This window comes from Dasypus novemcinctus, chromosome 5, assembly GCF_030445035.2.
Source record: "Dasypus novemcinctus isolate mDasNov1 chromosome 5, mDasNov1.1.hap2, whole genome shotgun sequence".
NCBI lineage: Eukaryota > Metazoa > Chordata > Mammalia > Cingulata > Dasypodidae > Dasypus > Dasypus novemcinctus.
In genome coordinates this window covers 43001661-43016798 of record NC_080677.1, presented here as the reverse complement: position 1 = coordinate 43016798, position 15138 = coordinate 43001661, and the positions used below count along the sequence as shown (strand labels likewise).

Genomic DNA, 15138 nt, shown 5'->3' with positions numbered 1-15138 from the left:
TTCAAACCCTGGGCCTCCTTGACCTGTGTGCAGCTGGCCCATGCACAGTGCTGATGTGCACAAGGAGTGCCCTGCCACGCGGGGGTGTCCCCCACGTAGGGGAGCCCCACACACAAGGAGTGTACCCCATAAAGAGAGCCACCCAGCGTGAAAGAAAGTGCAGCCTGCCCAGGAATGGCATCATACACACGGAGAGCTGACATAACAAGATGACGCAACAAAAAGAAACACAGATTCCCAGTGCCGCTGACAACAACAGAAGCAGACAAAGAAGAACACACAGCAAATAGACACAGAGAACAGACAACTGGGATGGGGGGGAAGGGGAGAGAAATAAATAAAAATAAATAAATCTTAAAAAAAAACTAACAAGTGTGAGAAACTAATAAGTGTGAGAGGGGATGTGGAGAAATAGGAACACTCATTCATTGTTGGTGGGAATGTAAAATGGTGCAGCTGCTATGGAAGACATTTTGGCAGTTCCTCAGAACTTTGCACTAAATAAAAAAATTTAGCTCTTTACCCATTTCAGGAGGCCTAGTGGGAATGTTGCCTTCTCATCATCACATGAGTTGTTGCTCATTAAAGGAATGAAACTCTCTCTTTTAAACAGGCATCGCAGCCTCATTTGCTGTCAAGCTTTTTAAAGCATGGATGGCAGAAAAAGATGCCAACTCTGTTACCTCTTCTTTGAGAAAAGCCAACATAGACAAGAGGCTGCTTGTAAGTATCATCTAGTGAAAGAATCGTATGCTTCTGTCATGGCTTTGGCAGTGCCTTCCTTCAATGTAATACATGACTAAAATGCCTGCGCCTGTGTTGAATTGGAATGTGTCTTTAATTTCTGTGTAATTGGCAAATGTCCTAAAATATAAGTGACTAGGTGCTGAGGAGGATGGAAGTTCATAGGAAGGGAGAATATGTCTTGCCACTGGGTCTGGGAACTGGCTGTGGAGCAGCTGTAGCTCAGCTGGACTTCACGCCTTGTCATTCTGGGACCCGGGCTGACAGAGCAAGTCCCATCAGTGCCATGCTGTCCTTATGGCAGAGAATAGGAACACAGGAGCCTGGACTAAACCCTTAAGGTGCAATAAACACTCGCCTACAATTGCCAGAAGAAGTCACTGAGGAGCCTGGCAATGGGTGAGAAAATACAGTCCACTGATTGGCTACCTCTCTACCGCTAAAGGGAGGCAGCAGGAAGGGAATCTCTTTTAAAGAGGAGGAAGTAGGTGATTGTTCAACTTGCCACCAAAGACTTAATTATTTCTTAAAGCCTATTTCCTTCAAGAAGTCAAGAGTTGTGACTTCATTAGGCCACTATTCATTTAAAATTCTATCTCCTTTTTAAAAAGATACATGCAATTTAGGTGCTGTAGATATATTTCAGTACAAGAAGCAGAGATAGCGTAAGTTCAGTGGGTGCAGGGTTATTATGCCCGCCTGGTATTTCGTAAATCAACAAATGAAAAGAACTAGAGGAAATTTTTGTTGTTTCATTAGCAGATAAAACAAAATCTCTTTAACTCTCAGCTAGCACATTTTAGAAAATAGCATATTCTCAGAGTTTAGCAATTACCCGCTTCTATTGAATAGAAGAAAGAAAATTTCTAGCAACTTAGAGAGGAAAAGGGATGAGAGATACAGTCCCCTTTTACTGGAAGAGGGAATAGCAATCAAGTAATTGGAGAAATTGCTATCTTGATTTATTTGTTCAACAAATATTTATTGATTGTATAGTGCATCACTCTTCTAGGAGCTGGGGATATTAAAAGGAACCAAACAAACAGATACATGCCCTTATTAGTCATATATTCTGCAGCAGGAGGACAGCCAGTAAATTAAATAAAAAGGCAAAATATGCAGTATAATAGAAGAGCAAAGTGCTATGGAAGAAAAAAAATCATGTAGGAAAGGGCTAAGGAGTGTCAGAGTATGGGATGCAATTTTCAGTCATCATGGGACAGCCTCTCTGATAAGGTGACATTTGTGTAAAGACTTGAAGGGGTGAGGAAGTGAGCCATGTAGATATCTGGAGGAAGAAAGTTCTAGGCAAAGGGAATAGCATGCATGACATGTTAGGAACAAAAAGAGGAGAGTAAGAGAGAGTGTAGCAGGGCCCATATCCTCTGGGTACTGTGGCTTTTATTCTGAGCACAATGGGGAGTTCTTGGAGGATTCTCTGCAGAGTTGTGTGTAATGTGACGTAGAGTTTTAACAGGGTCACTGTGGCTGTTGCATTGGGAATGGACTAGGGAGCAAAGACAGAAGCAGGGAGACCATAAGCTAAGGGAGAGGTAATAGAGGCTGATGCCAGGGTTGGGTTTGCATTTGTTAATGCAAATTGTGCATTCCACAGACCAAGCCAGGGCATGATATGATTTAGACTGAAATCCCCTCAGTTTAATCTGATTAATAATTTTTATTTATTTTAATTATTATAATTTATATATTAATATAATATATTGACTTTGGATATAGTTCACAAACTACAAGCAATATGTGCAGAGTATTTACTGCCAACGTGGAGTGGTGGACTGAGCACTGACTTTGGAGACACACCTATATCTGGCTAAATAATTTGGGTCAGGCTGCTTAACCTTGTAGAGACTTGGTAAACATCTAGAAAACGTTCTACTTTATATGGTGGTTATGAGGTTGTTAGGAAAGTGCCTAGTGCATCTTGGTTCAGAGAAGAAACAGTAAAACTTAGTTCCCTGCTCCTCAAATTTGAAAGCGCTAGTACAAGTGTGATAGTGAAGTGATAGCACAAAAGTCAATGACAAAATTTCAGTCTGCTCTGAAACATTTGCTATAACATGTATGTATGTTTGATAGCTGCTCCTACCAACTGTTCTGACATTTTGAAACTCATGGCTCAAAAAGTAAAATTATGGGATAGTAATGTATAGGAAATTAACATTTGAGTCTTGACATAGAAGCCTTTGGCTATGTCCCTACGTATGGTAGCCATTTCGATCTTTCTCCTGTGACTTTAATTGGAGTCACATAACACTGGCCATATATATGCAAATCTAATCAAGAAAGAAGTTTAGATCTAATTTTAGACTCTGCAGGAGTCCAGAAGATGTGAAAGGTATAAACATTGCCTTAATTTTTTAGTTGGGTGTTAGAACTCACAAGGGATTAGAACATAAGCAAATGTTACTAAGTCTCTACCAAGCTGTGTAGGGTGAAGTGAAAATGAGGTAAAAATATGTGAGCAGCAATGACTTACTGCTCTTTTATGTTTTTGTTCTTCCATCAGAATTATGTAAATAAACTGAGGAGTTGGTATGGTAGATTTAGATTAGATCTCTGCTGTGAACTTAATTGAGAGGCTTGTCATTAACAGATACAATAGAATTCTCTTTAACTCCTGAGCTAATATTTTAGAATAATAGCATTTTCTCAGAATATGAATAGAGGTACTTGAGGTGTGATAATAGTTTCAATGCTGTTTTTCAAAGTTACATTTTGGTATTTTTATTTAATGTAACGAATTTAGTTCTGTATTTACACATGCTATACTTGATTAAAGTAAAACTAACAGAAATACTGGTTGGGAGTGGATGTGGCTTGAGCAGTTGAGTACCTGCCTCCCACATGGGAGGTCCTGGGTTCAGTTGCCTGTGCATCCTAAAGAAAACAAGCAAACAGATGAGACAGCCAACACGGGGGAGCTGATGTAGCTCGGTGGTTCAGTGCCAGCCTCTTGCATATGGGATCCCAGGTTCAATATCTGGTCTTGGTATCTCAGAAAAGAAAATATCTAATGTTTAAAAAATGAGTGAAGCTAGTTTATCTATATCCTAAGTGCAATTTTAATATGAAAACTTTGTACTTTATACTTACTGAAATTTGTATAGTGAGACTCTTTAACAGTCTCTTTTTCCTTTTCTCTTTTAGGAGCTCTTTCCAGTTAACAGACAGAGTGTGGATCATTTTGCTAAATATTTCACTGATGCAGGTTTGAAGGAGCTTTCTGACTTCCTCCGAGTCCAGCAGTCCCTGGGCACGAGGAAGGAACTCCAGAAGGAGCTCCAGGAGCGTCTTTCTCAGGAATGCCCAATCAAGGAGGTGGGCGAGTGTTTCAGATAGGGTTAACTATCCATCACCAGTGTATACCCTCGTGTATGATGTTTTCCCACTTTGTTGCAGATTATATGATATGGTTAAGCATTTGATTAGTGTTTGAAATTGACACTAGTTGTTAATCCTGGGTAAAGAAAGAAAAACAATAGTTTATTTTTAATTCATATTATAGGAAAAGAGCAGTTGGAACAATGCCTTATTTGATCCCATTCGCAAAAGCTCTGATACTCCATAATGTAAATACTATAAAAATTTATAAAGCTATGACTCTCTATAACTATATATTTATTTTGTACACATGCCTAGAGAAAACATCATTTCCAAACAAAAAATTAAAAAGTTTACATGACAGTCTAAAAATTAAAATAATGCATCCTTTCTTTTGCCACTCACTTTAGTTCCTGACCCTCCTCCCCCTCCCCCTTTGTTTCAAAGGGAAAAAAAACTCCAAGCATTTGTTATAAAATACATTATTATTATAAGTTGGGCAAAACAAAATTCCATACTAGTAGATCTGAGATAAATTGGCCAACTCAAACATAGTTCTAAGGGGAACACCTGCTGAGTGTTGCCAATGTGGTATGTATTAAGTAAAAAATGATTTTGTACTTTACTATTTATTTATAAATTAATTTTTCATTGAGATGAGGTTTGAAGGCATCAGGAGTAATAACTAAAGTATGAATTGTGGAGAATGGGTTTGAACAAACCCAACATATCCTCAGGATGTTTAAAGTTGAGGGAAGGAGGTATTAATTCATAGCCCTTATTGCCTTCTTCAAGTCTCAAGAATGTCAAACTGGTTCAAATCTCTCTACTCTGCTGGACCCAAAGGGATTCCTGCCTATAAAAATATAACTCCTAGGAAACAAGGATTTTCTGTTATTCCATGTTAACTAGCACCTACTGGCTAGAACTAAGCCTGTTAATTTTAGACTAAAAATAAATCTGCTTTGAGAACAAATTATTATTGTGTTTTCCTTCCCTCTGGCAATCTGAGAATACATACCAGGAAGGGAAGAACCAAACTGAAAATTTCTTATCTGCCCCAAACATTTTAGTGAGTAGGGAAATCTGTCTGTCACTCTCTGACCCTTTTTTCCATGAATTTCAGATGGTGCTGTATGTCAAGGAAGAAATGAAGAGGAATGATCTTCCAGAAACAGCAGTGATTGGACTTCTGTGGACCTGTATAATGAATGCTGTTGAATGGAACAAGAAGGAAGAACTTGTTGCCGAGCAAGCCCTAAAGCACCTGAAGGTAAAGGGTCATAATAAGGAACTGTCTCAGCTGTCAGACCAGCCTCAGCTCTAAAGAGTATAGCAAATGGATTCCTGCTGTAATCCCCCCTGCCTCTGGGCAGAGTTCCTTTTTTTTTTTTCTTTTCAAATTTGCTGCTGCCCAAAATGTTTCAGATATATGAGCATGTCAAATATCTAAGTTTAAGACCTTATTTTAAAAGTTTCAGAAAATTCACAGGATAGTCATACACAGTCTTAAAAATTACAGGGAAACAGGCATAGTCTGCTAGCTTCTTTCTGTTTAAATGACAGAAATTCCTAGTGAATTTTTTTTAAGTAAATCACAAATGATATTAGAATTTGAAATGTATCTGAATGGTTGGAGAAAATCGACTAATCCTGTAAATTGTGTATTTTTGTGTATGGAAGTATGTTTTTGCTTTTTAAAATCACTTTCTGCCTCTAAACCTATATTAAGACAAGTGGAAAATGTAATGCTACCTTCAGAATTATACTTGAATTGGGCAGATGCAAAAACTAGATAAAAACTAGGTAGAAAAAAGAAAAAGGTTTATGAGATCGGAGCAGTGAGTAAACTGTGCAAATTAAGTTGATGAGGGAAGGTTCCATGGAGGAGATGAGAAAACAATGGATAAGGTAATATGAACACAGCCATAAAGATAACCTGGAGAGGGGATCTGGGGAATTAGCCTCCCACTCTTTTAACAGCAATGCCACACTCCAATATTGGAGATATCGGAGCAGCCCCAAAGAACCTCATTTTTACAGTATACATTTGACAATCAAACGAATAATAGCAGTGATCATCTTTGATATAGTTAGAACCTTGTATTTGGTCCCTTCTTTTAGTAAGTACAGTGAGAGAAATTTAATGAGATGGCAAGATAAAAAGAATTAATTTTGATTGGATAAAAGATAGTAAGAAGATAATCCTAGAAGTGAATATTTTATAAGCAGACCTCTAAATTACTGTTAAGATTCCAGTGATGTCAATTCTGTACCTCTCTTGCAAGTAACAGCTTTTACCTCTCTCCCCTCTTTCTGTTCTAGCAATACGCTCCCCTACTGGCTGTTTTCAGCTCCCAAGGTCAGTCAGAGCTGATCCTCCTCCAGAAGGTTCAGGAATATTGTTATGACAACATCCACTTCATGAAAGCCTTTCAGAAGATCGTGGTTCTCTTTTATAAAGGTATCCATCTGTGTTGTTCCACCATTTTATGTTTATTGCTTGTTGATACACTTTGAAGGGCACAGCAGGAGTTGAAGCTGGGGTGGGGGGTGGGCCTTGTTTATCTAGGGCACTGCAAAGATGCTAATTATTGCAAAATTTAGTGAAGTAACCATACCATGTAGGGAGGGAGGGTGCAAAGGCTACAGATGCATGCTCTCTGGCACTATCCTGCGTAGGCCCCTGGGCACTTCTTAGTGGGAGTTGCTAGAAGGCTGTGGAGATGAACTGTGTGCTCTTTCTTGGGAATAGTGAAAGAAGGTCATTACTTAAAATGATTAAACTCCTTTTTGAATTGTCTGGATTATGATTATCAAAATACTTTATGCAGAGGGCATTCTCAGAGCATTCTCTATGCCAAAAAGCTGGCTTTGAAATTACGAAAATAATTGACCTTTTTCCTTTGTAGTTATTTTGCCCACCTATTCTCCTATTTTCCAAGGAAATGGCTATTTTTAGGTTTTTACATTTACTGTATTTATAAGGATTAGGTTGCCAGGACAACTGTACTGTTGTTAAAAGGTAAATGCCATTAGAATTTTAACGGATCTCAATCTGAACTATTTTTTGGTCTGGATATTTGTAGTCTTATGAAAGAAAAGGAGCATTTTAGGAATGATAAATTTTGAACATCTATAATATGCTTATTAGTGGTTATTGCATAATGGCATAATGTCAGACAAACTAAAGTATAAATTAATACAGGCAATATTTATGTATGGTGAAAAACGTTGCTTTTCCCATTCATATATTATTAAATTTGACTATTTTAAATGATAATTTGGGTATTGGAAATATAACAATTTTTACATTATTGATAAGTAACTATTTTTAAAATGTCTAATAATAGCATTTCGCAAAAAGAATTTTAATTGGCCAAGAGATTTTTCAAATCATACATCATATGCATAAGTATTTGGGTGATACTTTCCTTTTTCAGGGCACTCTTATTCCACAGCATTTTTCATTTAAGCAGGAATGTGATGAGTGCCAAGTTCCATGTCAATAATTGTTTTATTGGAACAGTGACTAAACAGTGACTAAAATAAGGAACAGTGACTAAAATAAGAAGTGGTCACCAGGAAATAAGGAGGAGGCATTAGCTCTTCCTTAGGTCATTGATTAACTAGGTAATCAGCTTTTTAATAATCCAAAGTTAGTATGGTCTGTGGCAGGTAGGAGCAGGCTCAAGGAAACACTGGAAAGGTAAGTAGCAAAATCAGCATTGTTCTAGCTTCGTTAATATTAAAAATGACATCAGAAAACTTGTTAAATGGAAATCTAAACTATATCACTGATATTTTAAAATTAACTGTTATTTTCTAGGTAATTTCATCATGTCCCAAAGATAGCCTGTTTTTTCTAAAAGAAATAATGACCTCCTTTCTCTTGAGAAAATTCAATCCCGGAGGAAGAATTGTTCCATACAACTATTAAGATTGTTACTTGTTTACCGTCTCTTTTTTAATGTTGGTTTTAACTTTGACCTTGTTTTGTCCAACAAACACTTGGTCACCAGGAAATATTTGATTTATTTTTATAAGGATTTGGATGCTCTTGTTCTGTATATGCTTTAAAATACTCCTTTTCTAATTTTAGCATGCATAAGAATCACCTAGAGAGCTTGTTAAAACAGATTCCCGAGGGATTCTGATTTTATAGGTCCAGGATAGGGCCAAAGAATTTGAATTTCTAACAAGCTTCCAGGTAATGCTGTGAATGTTGTTTCTTTCTGGACCAGATATTGAATGCCAGAAGGGACAGATTCTGTGAATTACAGTAGCGTTTACAATAAAGTTTACAGTAGCATGTTCAAGGTTACACTTATCACTAATTCCATGTTATTCATACACATTTTACAAATATCAAAAAGTATCTTGTTTGCTTCTTTTATCTAGTGATGAAGATTTCTTTTGTATATTGTAAGGAAAACTTTCCTCCTTAAATCAAATTTTTAAAATTGTAATGAGAACCATTCCTTCTTTCTTGCTTTAATCTCTTGCACACACACATACACACTTTACACATTCCCTGTATTTCCAGAACTTGAGGGTGGCAGAAATTTAGGAACATAATTACCCATGTCCCCTTCAATACTTAATTGAATATCACTATTGAAACAATTTTAAAATAGGTTTAGTAAGTAACATTGATATAAAAATGAATAAACTATAATGTCCAGCAATGGAAGTAAAAAGTGCTGATTGATCATGTAGTGATGACCCACTTTCTGTATTATAATCTAGAGTTTTATATTTCTAAGGCAGTAAGAAAAAAACAGTTAATTCATCAATGTCAAAAATCACATTGTTCACTTTTTAAAATAATTCATCTTCCTTTCTTTCTTCCTGAAAATAAATGCCATATTCACTATGTAGATCTGAAAGATAAAACTATCTTCTCAAATATTGTTACCAGTACCTCTATCATGGCTTTTGTTTGCAGAGAGAGATTACTTAGTTTAAATTCTGTCCCTCCTGTAAATTTTTCTAAAAGAAGTTTCTTATTCTAGAAAAATGTGAGGGTCTTCAACTTATATCCCCATCATTCTTAGGGTAAATTATTTTTTACTTGTATCCCTATGTGACATTATGAATGAAAAATACTGAATTTCCTAAAGTTTAAGTGACATAGTTTTAGACTTAAATACCTACATAATAACAAGTGTCTAAAACTTTGCGATTTTCAACCACATTTTCAATATTGTCTCTTTGACAATAGATTAGACTTGTCAGTTTTTGATGTTCATCCTTCTCTGCATAAATTACCCCGTATAACTGCTTCTGTCCTTTCGGTATTGGGTTATTTATTTTCTGCTACCAGAAATTTGGCCTTTTCATAATACAACAAGTGTTTATCACTAAATTGGGTTCTTTATAAAGAATTCAACTTTGCAGGCGGCTGCAGTTTGCCTGGTTTTCAGTGAACAATGCATTTGATAGGTTTTACATATCATTCACTATCTTTCTCACACACGCTGACTGTCACTGACAAGCATTTTAGTATTTGCCTGGCCTCTTTCAGCCTACGTGGGGCAATTAAAACACATGAATGAGCTCTCAATTTTCAGAAGGAAAACCTTGGCAAATGCTATCACTAACCTGCAGTCTTAATCAGCACTCCAAAGTGTACTTTTTATAATGCCCAATTCATTATAGTGTGGAAGACATAGACATTCCCTTTACATTTTTTACTCTTAAAAACAAACAAACAAAAAACAATAGGAATAGTTCACATGTAGGATATAGGATGTACATGCTTTAAGTTATTTTATTAATAGGCGTATATGATCAAAGTAATTTGGAAATTTCTGATCTAAATCACAAGCATATAGCCTAGAAACTCAGAGATTTGGAATGTTTTATAGAAAGGGTAGCATTAGAAACAGAAGAAGCTAATAGTAATCCTAAAGGACTCCTGATTACAACCTTATTGTCCAGTCCTTACAAACAAATAAATCCAGGCTTCCTCCTTTCTTTGCAAAATATAGTATATTTAATAATAAAAATCAAACAAAAAATATTTCTTATATTTTGAAAAATCAATCAAGTCCATTTTTAATCTATTCAGTCTGTTCAACTTAATCCAGGAGCCTTTTCCAAGAGCCAGTTACTAAGTTTTTTAAAAATGAGAAAGAAAACTTAATTTTTTTGTTATGAAGAGGCCAGCAAAGATAATATAAAATTATTTAAAGTTATTTTTCTCTTTTTCTAAGTCAAAATTATATTTTAACTGCAAATACATCAGTAGAGTGATTTATCAATGTCCCATAGATTTATCGGCATTTATACTGGATTGGACGGACTTTGGAGAAAAATAAATCCTTTTTACCTATTTGCCATCTTATTTCCCACTCTCAAATCCAAAAGACAACCATTAGAACATTGGTAGGGTATGTAGGTTGATATTTTCACATTTCCCTTCATATTCTTAACATTAAGAATTCTAAATTAATAGTAACTTGAGGACATCAAGGATCATTGTGGAATTTATAGTTTTAGGTAATAGTATTCCTTAGAAACCTATAGAAAATATTTCATATCTGTTTTTCTCTTTACATGCATTCTTGTAGTTTAGTATATTATTTTTGAGGAAAATAAACTAATGCTTTCCAGTAGGTAGAGAAAGGAGGTGGGTTATGTGCGTCTTGATTCCACAGCACACCCAGGGAGCTCTGTTAATATCATTGTTCAATCCCATCCAAATTTTTTTTTCATTCACCCTTTTCTCCTAAAAGAAAATTCCCTTAAAAGACGAATCATTTGAAGATACTGCTTAATCAAGATATGGTTGAACTTGATCAGACGCAGAGCATTCTGCAATGCTGGAATTGCTGATTCATTTGCAAAATTACAAAATAATTCCATTTTCTACCAGCATAGTAGCACTGTAAGAGATTTCCAAGTCCCAGTAATGACCTATAGGCTTGGTTTGCATCATACCCAACCTTATGACATTTATATTATCATCTAAAAAGCATTTACTAAGCTAACTGCTAAAATATGGCACTCTGCTACAGGGAAGTAAGCAGGGTTTCTATATTCTGATATTTTAGATATGGGTTTCTTTGATATTAAAACTTTTAGTATTAAAAGGGAATGCTTTCTTTTAAGCTATGAGACTTGAAATTGTCTTAACATGGCATTTAGGTAATAACATTGCAATCTTTGATTGAAAATTGCAGCTGATGTCCTGAGTGAAGAAGCGATATTGAAATGGTACAAAGAAGCACATGTTGCCAAAGGCAAAAGTGTTTTTCTTGACCAGATGAAGAAATTTGTTGAATGGTTACAGAATGCAGAAGAAGGTATGATTCCATTTAACAATTTTGGTAGTCATTTAGCAAATAATTTATTAGATCGTAAGGTATCTACCTGTCTCACAGATTTTTCTTGTTTTCCTAAAACTAAAATTCTTTGTCTTCTATAGCAAACATTTTGCCTACATCTTAAACCCGCTTTCTGAAATCAAGGCAATAAAACTTTCTACATGGAAAAAATGTGACTCAAATTATCCAATCTAATGAAGAACAAAGAGAAATAAATAATCAGATATGAGGGGAAAAAATACATTTGACTTAATCACACATTGTGGGATTATATAGATTATTATAGCATCTTTTTAGCCCCCCGCCCCCCATGTTTCCCTTGTCTATTTGCTCACCCTTTTTTTTTTTGCTCATTGTTTGCTTGTTTCTGCTCATTGTCTGTTTCTTCTTAGGAGGCACTGGAAACTGAACCCAGGACCTCCCATTTGGGAGGCAGGTGCCCAACTGCTCGAGCCACATCTGTTCCCTGCTCTTTTTTTGTTTGTCTTTGTTTTTACTTGCTGTCTGGTCACTGTATTGCTTGGTTTTTTTTGCTTGTTGTCTGCTTGTTGTTTTTTCACTTTCTCATTTTGTCTGCTCGTTGTTTTTTGCTCACTGTCTGCTCATTGTTTTGCCTGTCTTCTTTAGGAGGCACCAGGAACCAAACCTGGAACCTGTGGGAGGTGGGTGCCCAACTGCCTGAGTCACATCTGCTCCCCCGTTATAGCATCTTTTTTTTTTTTTAAGGTATTTTATTTATTTTTCTCCTCTTCCCCCTGTTGTCTGCTCTCTGTATCCATTCACTGTGTGTTCTTCTGTGTCCACTAGCGTTCTTGTCATGTGGCACCGGGAAACTGACTTTTTTGGTTGCGTCACCTTGCTGCATCAGCTTTCCGTGTGTACAGTGTCACTCCTGGGCAGGCTTTTTTTTTTTTTTTCCAAGGAGGGCAGCTTTCCTTCAGGGGTGCACTCCTTGCACGTAGGGCTTCCCTACACAGGGGACACCCCTGTGTGGCATAGCACATCTTGTGCACATCAGCACTGCACATGAGCCAGCTCACCACACGGGTCAGGAAGCCCTGGGTATCGAACCCTGGACCTTCCATATGGTAGGCGGATGCTCTATCAATTGAGCCACAACTGCTTCTCTGTTATGGCATCTTTTACTTGTTGTTTGGTAATTTGAAATGGGACACAAGGTGGATAAATGCTGAGAGTGAATCCAATTAAGAATTAAAAATTTATTCTTTAGGTGATCCAAAAGAATAAAAAATATTTTCTAATATATGTGCATGTTACATTTTTAGAAAGATAATAACTAACTGTCTTACTAGTGGTTGGATGCCTGGGGAAATGTTTCTAGGTTTGGAAGAGGGAAGAAGACATACTATGAAATTACTATTAGAAATTCTTTCCTGATCTTATTTAAAGTAGTCTGGGGTAAATAAAATACCTTACTTTTCACTGTTTCTTTTCTCCTAGAGTCTGAATCAGAAGGTGAAGAAAATTAGATGATTCAACAAAGCACAATACCGAGGTTGCCACATACCACTTTTGATTGGGAATGCTGAACCATTTGGGAAGAGAAACTTGGCTTCTGTTTTCACAAAGGAAAAAAAAATAGGATAGGCTTCCCTTGTGCAGAGGGGGGAATGGTTTTTGTTTTTGTTTTGTTTTTAATGGAGCCCTGAGGCATCAGATATTATACTTGGGACTCTACCTCTCACTCACTATATGCTAACTTAAAGCCATTCAACAAGGAGTCAAGTAGGAATCTGAAAATTAAATACTCAACAGACTCCTTTTTTAGCTGTATTTTTCAGGTACTGTGTGGTGAATGCCCCACTGGTGTCTATTACAGGGCCACTTTGGTAGTTGTGTATCTGCTTGTGTATGTGATTTGACAAACCAGTTTTTTAAAATAAATGGCTTTTTAAAAATCTGGGCTTATATTCCTGGAGTTTTTATTTCTTTACCATGCATGATTTCTTAAAACAAATTGCATTTTAGCGTTATACTTTTTTCCACCCAAAATGTTGAATAGTCATTTTTCCTGTCATCTAAAAACTACTCTGTTCCTTTAATTATCATAATAAGTAAAACTGCACTGTTATCTTATTACCAAAATGGAAATTAACTAAAAAATATACACAATTAGCATGAATGCCTGGGGTTATTATATGTGGAACCTATTGCTAAACATATAAATGCAGAGTTCCACACTTAATGTTTCTCTCAGCACTATTTCCTCTCAATCTAAAGGAGAGCTAAAAGAAATTTCCCAGTTCTCTATAGAAGCAATGTAAAGCATATGACAGTTTGGGAAAGCTCATTGATCTATTACATAAGTCTTTTTCTTTTTAACTCCTGAAAAACTTAAGGTACCACCCTCTTGCAGATATTTGACTTTGCTCCACCATTTCTAAGATGACAAAACTGAGACCCAGAAAAGTAGAGAATTGTGAAGGAAACAGAAGTCCCATCTTCATAGTCCCACTCCAGTACTTTTTTTCCCCATAATATTCTGCTGTCAATTTTTATTTTTTATACTTTAGAATGTAAATTTCTATAGTTCAAGCAAAAGTTTTTAACTCCACTGCTATTGAATAAACATCTGGAAAATATTTTCTAATCTAGAACTAGCAATTCTAGAATATGAAACACTTAACATTTTCTAGCACAGAGTGTTTTTTGCATGTAGATTCTGATTTTAAGAGAGCAAGCATGGAAAAAAATGCTGGTACAGCAAAGACATAACAATTCCAGACCAAAACAATTTCTTTCTCTGAAAAACAGTTGTCTTTCTTTTCGAAAATAAGACCTGCCCCATTTATAAAAGCAGTTATATTATTTGTTGCTACGTAACAAATCCCAAAATTAGGTCACAGTTTCTGTGGGTCAGGCATGTAAGAACAGCTCATTTGGGAGGTTCTAGTTCAGTATTGCACTTGAGATTGTAGTCAAGCTGTTGGTTGGGACTATAGTTATCAAAAGGCTGGACGATCTGATTCTATGCTGACTTATGTGCCTGTTGGCAGATGTCAGTTCCTTGCCAACATTTGGCCAGAGATTTCAATTCCCCACCACAGGGGACCATAGCTAACCTGGCTGAGTATCCTCATAACGTGGCAGCTGGCTTCCCAGAATGATCAAAGAAGGCAAGAGAGAGAGCCCAAGACAAGCCACAGTCTTTAATAACCAAATATTGGCAGTGATACACCATCACTTCGGCCATATTCTGTTGGTCACACAGACCAGCCCTGGTGTGATGTGGATGGGACTGCAAAAGGGTGTGAATCACAGGAGCAGGGGATGATTGAGGACCCTTTTGGTAGTATACCTACCAATAAAAAAAAATTTGCAGGTAAATTAAAAATCTTCACCTAATGTTAAAACAATGAAAGTACTAAAAGGAAACATAGAAAATATCATTAGCGCCTTGGGATGAGTAAAAGTCATGACATGAAGGAAAAACAAACACGTTAACAGGTCTGGGTGGATGTCACGGTGATGAGAGCCATCCCCTGGAAAAGACTTCAGTCAGCATCAGCTAGTAAAAGGACAAATCCCACTTGCTTAGAACTCCAGAGAAAGACTGGAGAACTCCATAAACCCTGAATAGAAAAAGAAAAATAATTTCCCAGACCAGGCAAGAAATTTCCATCCTGGACCCACCAATCTGGACCCTTCCCCCTCACTTCGTCCCACGGAGCTTGGGAGTTTCAAAGAGGCAACAGAGCCCAGA

General features: G+C 36.6%; 1 protein-coding gene across 2 annotated transcripts in view; it reads left to right on the top strand.

Annotated features, from left to right (window-relative positions):
• BZW2 (basic leucine zipper and W2 domains 2) overlaps nucleotides 1-13335 on the top strand; it is a 55134-nt gene extending 41799 nt beyond the window's left edge. For both annotated transcript variants that reach the window (XM_004467942.5, XM_004467943.4), the window contains exons 7-12: nucleotides 614-723; nucleotides 3910-4080; nucleotides 5210-5356; nucleotides 6409-6547; nucleotides 11271-11393; nucleotides 12876-13335. In XM_004467942.5, coding sequence (XP_004467999.3) covers nucleotides 614-723; nucleotides 3910-4080; nucleotides 5210-5356; nucleotides 6409-6547; nucleotides 11271-11393; nucleotides 12876-12904 — 719 coding nt within the window. In that variant the 3' untranslated portion in view covers nucleotides 12905-13335. The remainder of the gene's footprint in view (nucleotides 1-613; nucleotides 724-3909; nucleotides 4081-5209; nucleotides 5357-6408; nucleotides 6548-11270; nucleotides 11394-12875) is intronic.
• Nucleotides 13336-15138: the final 1803 nt, after the last annotated feature.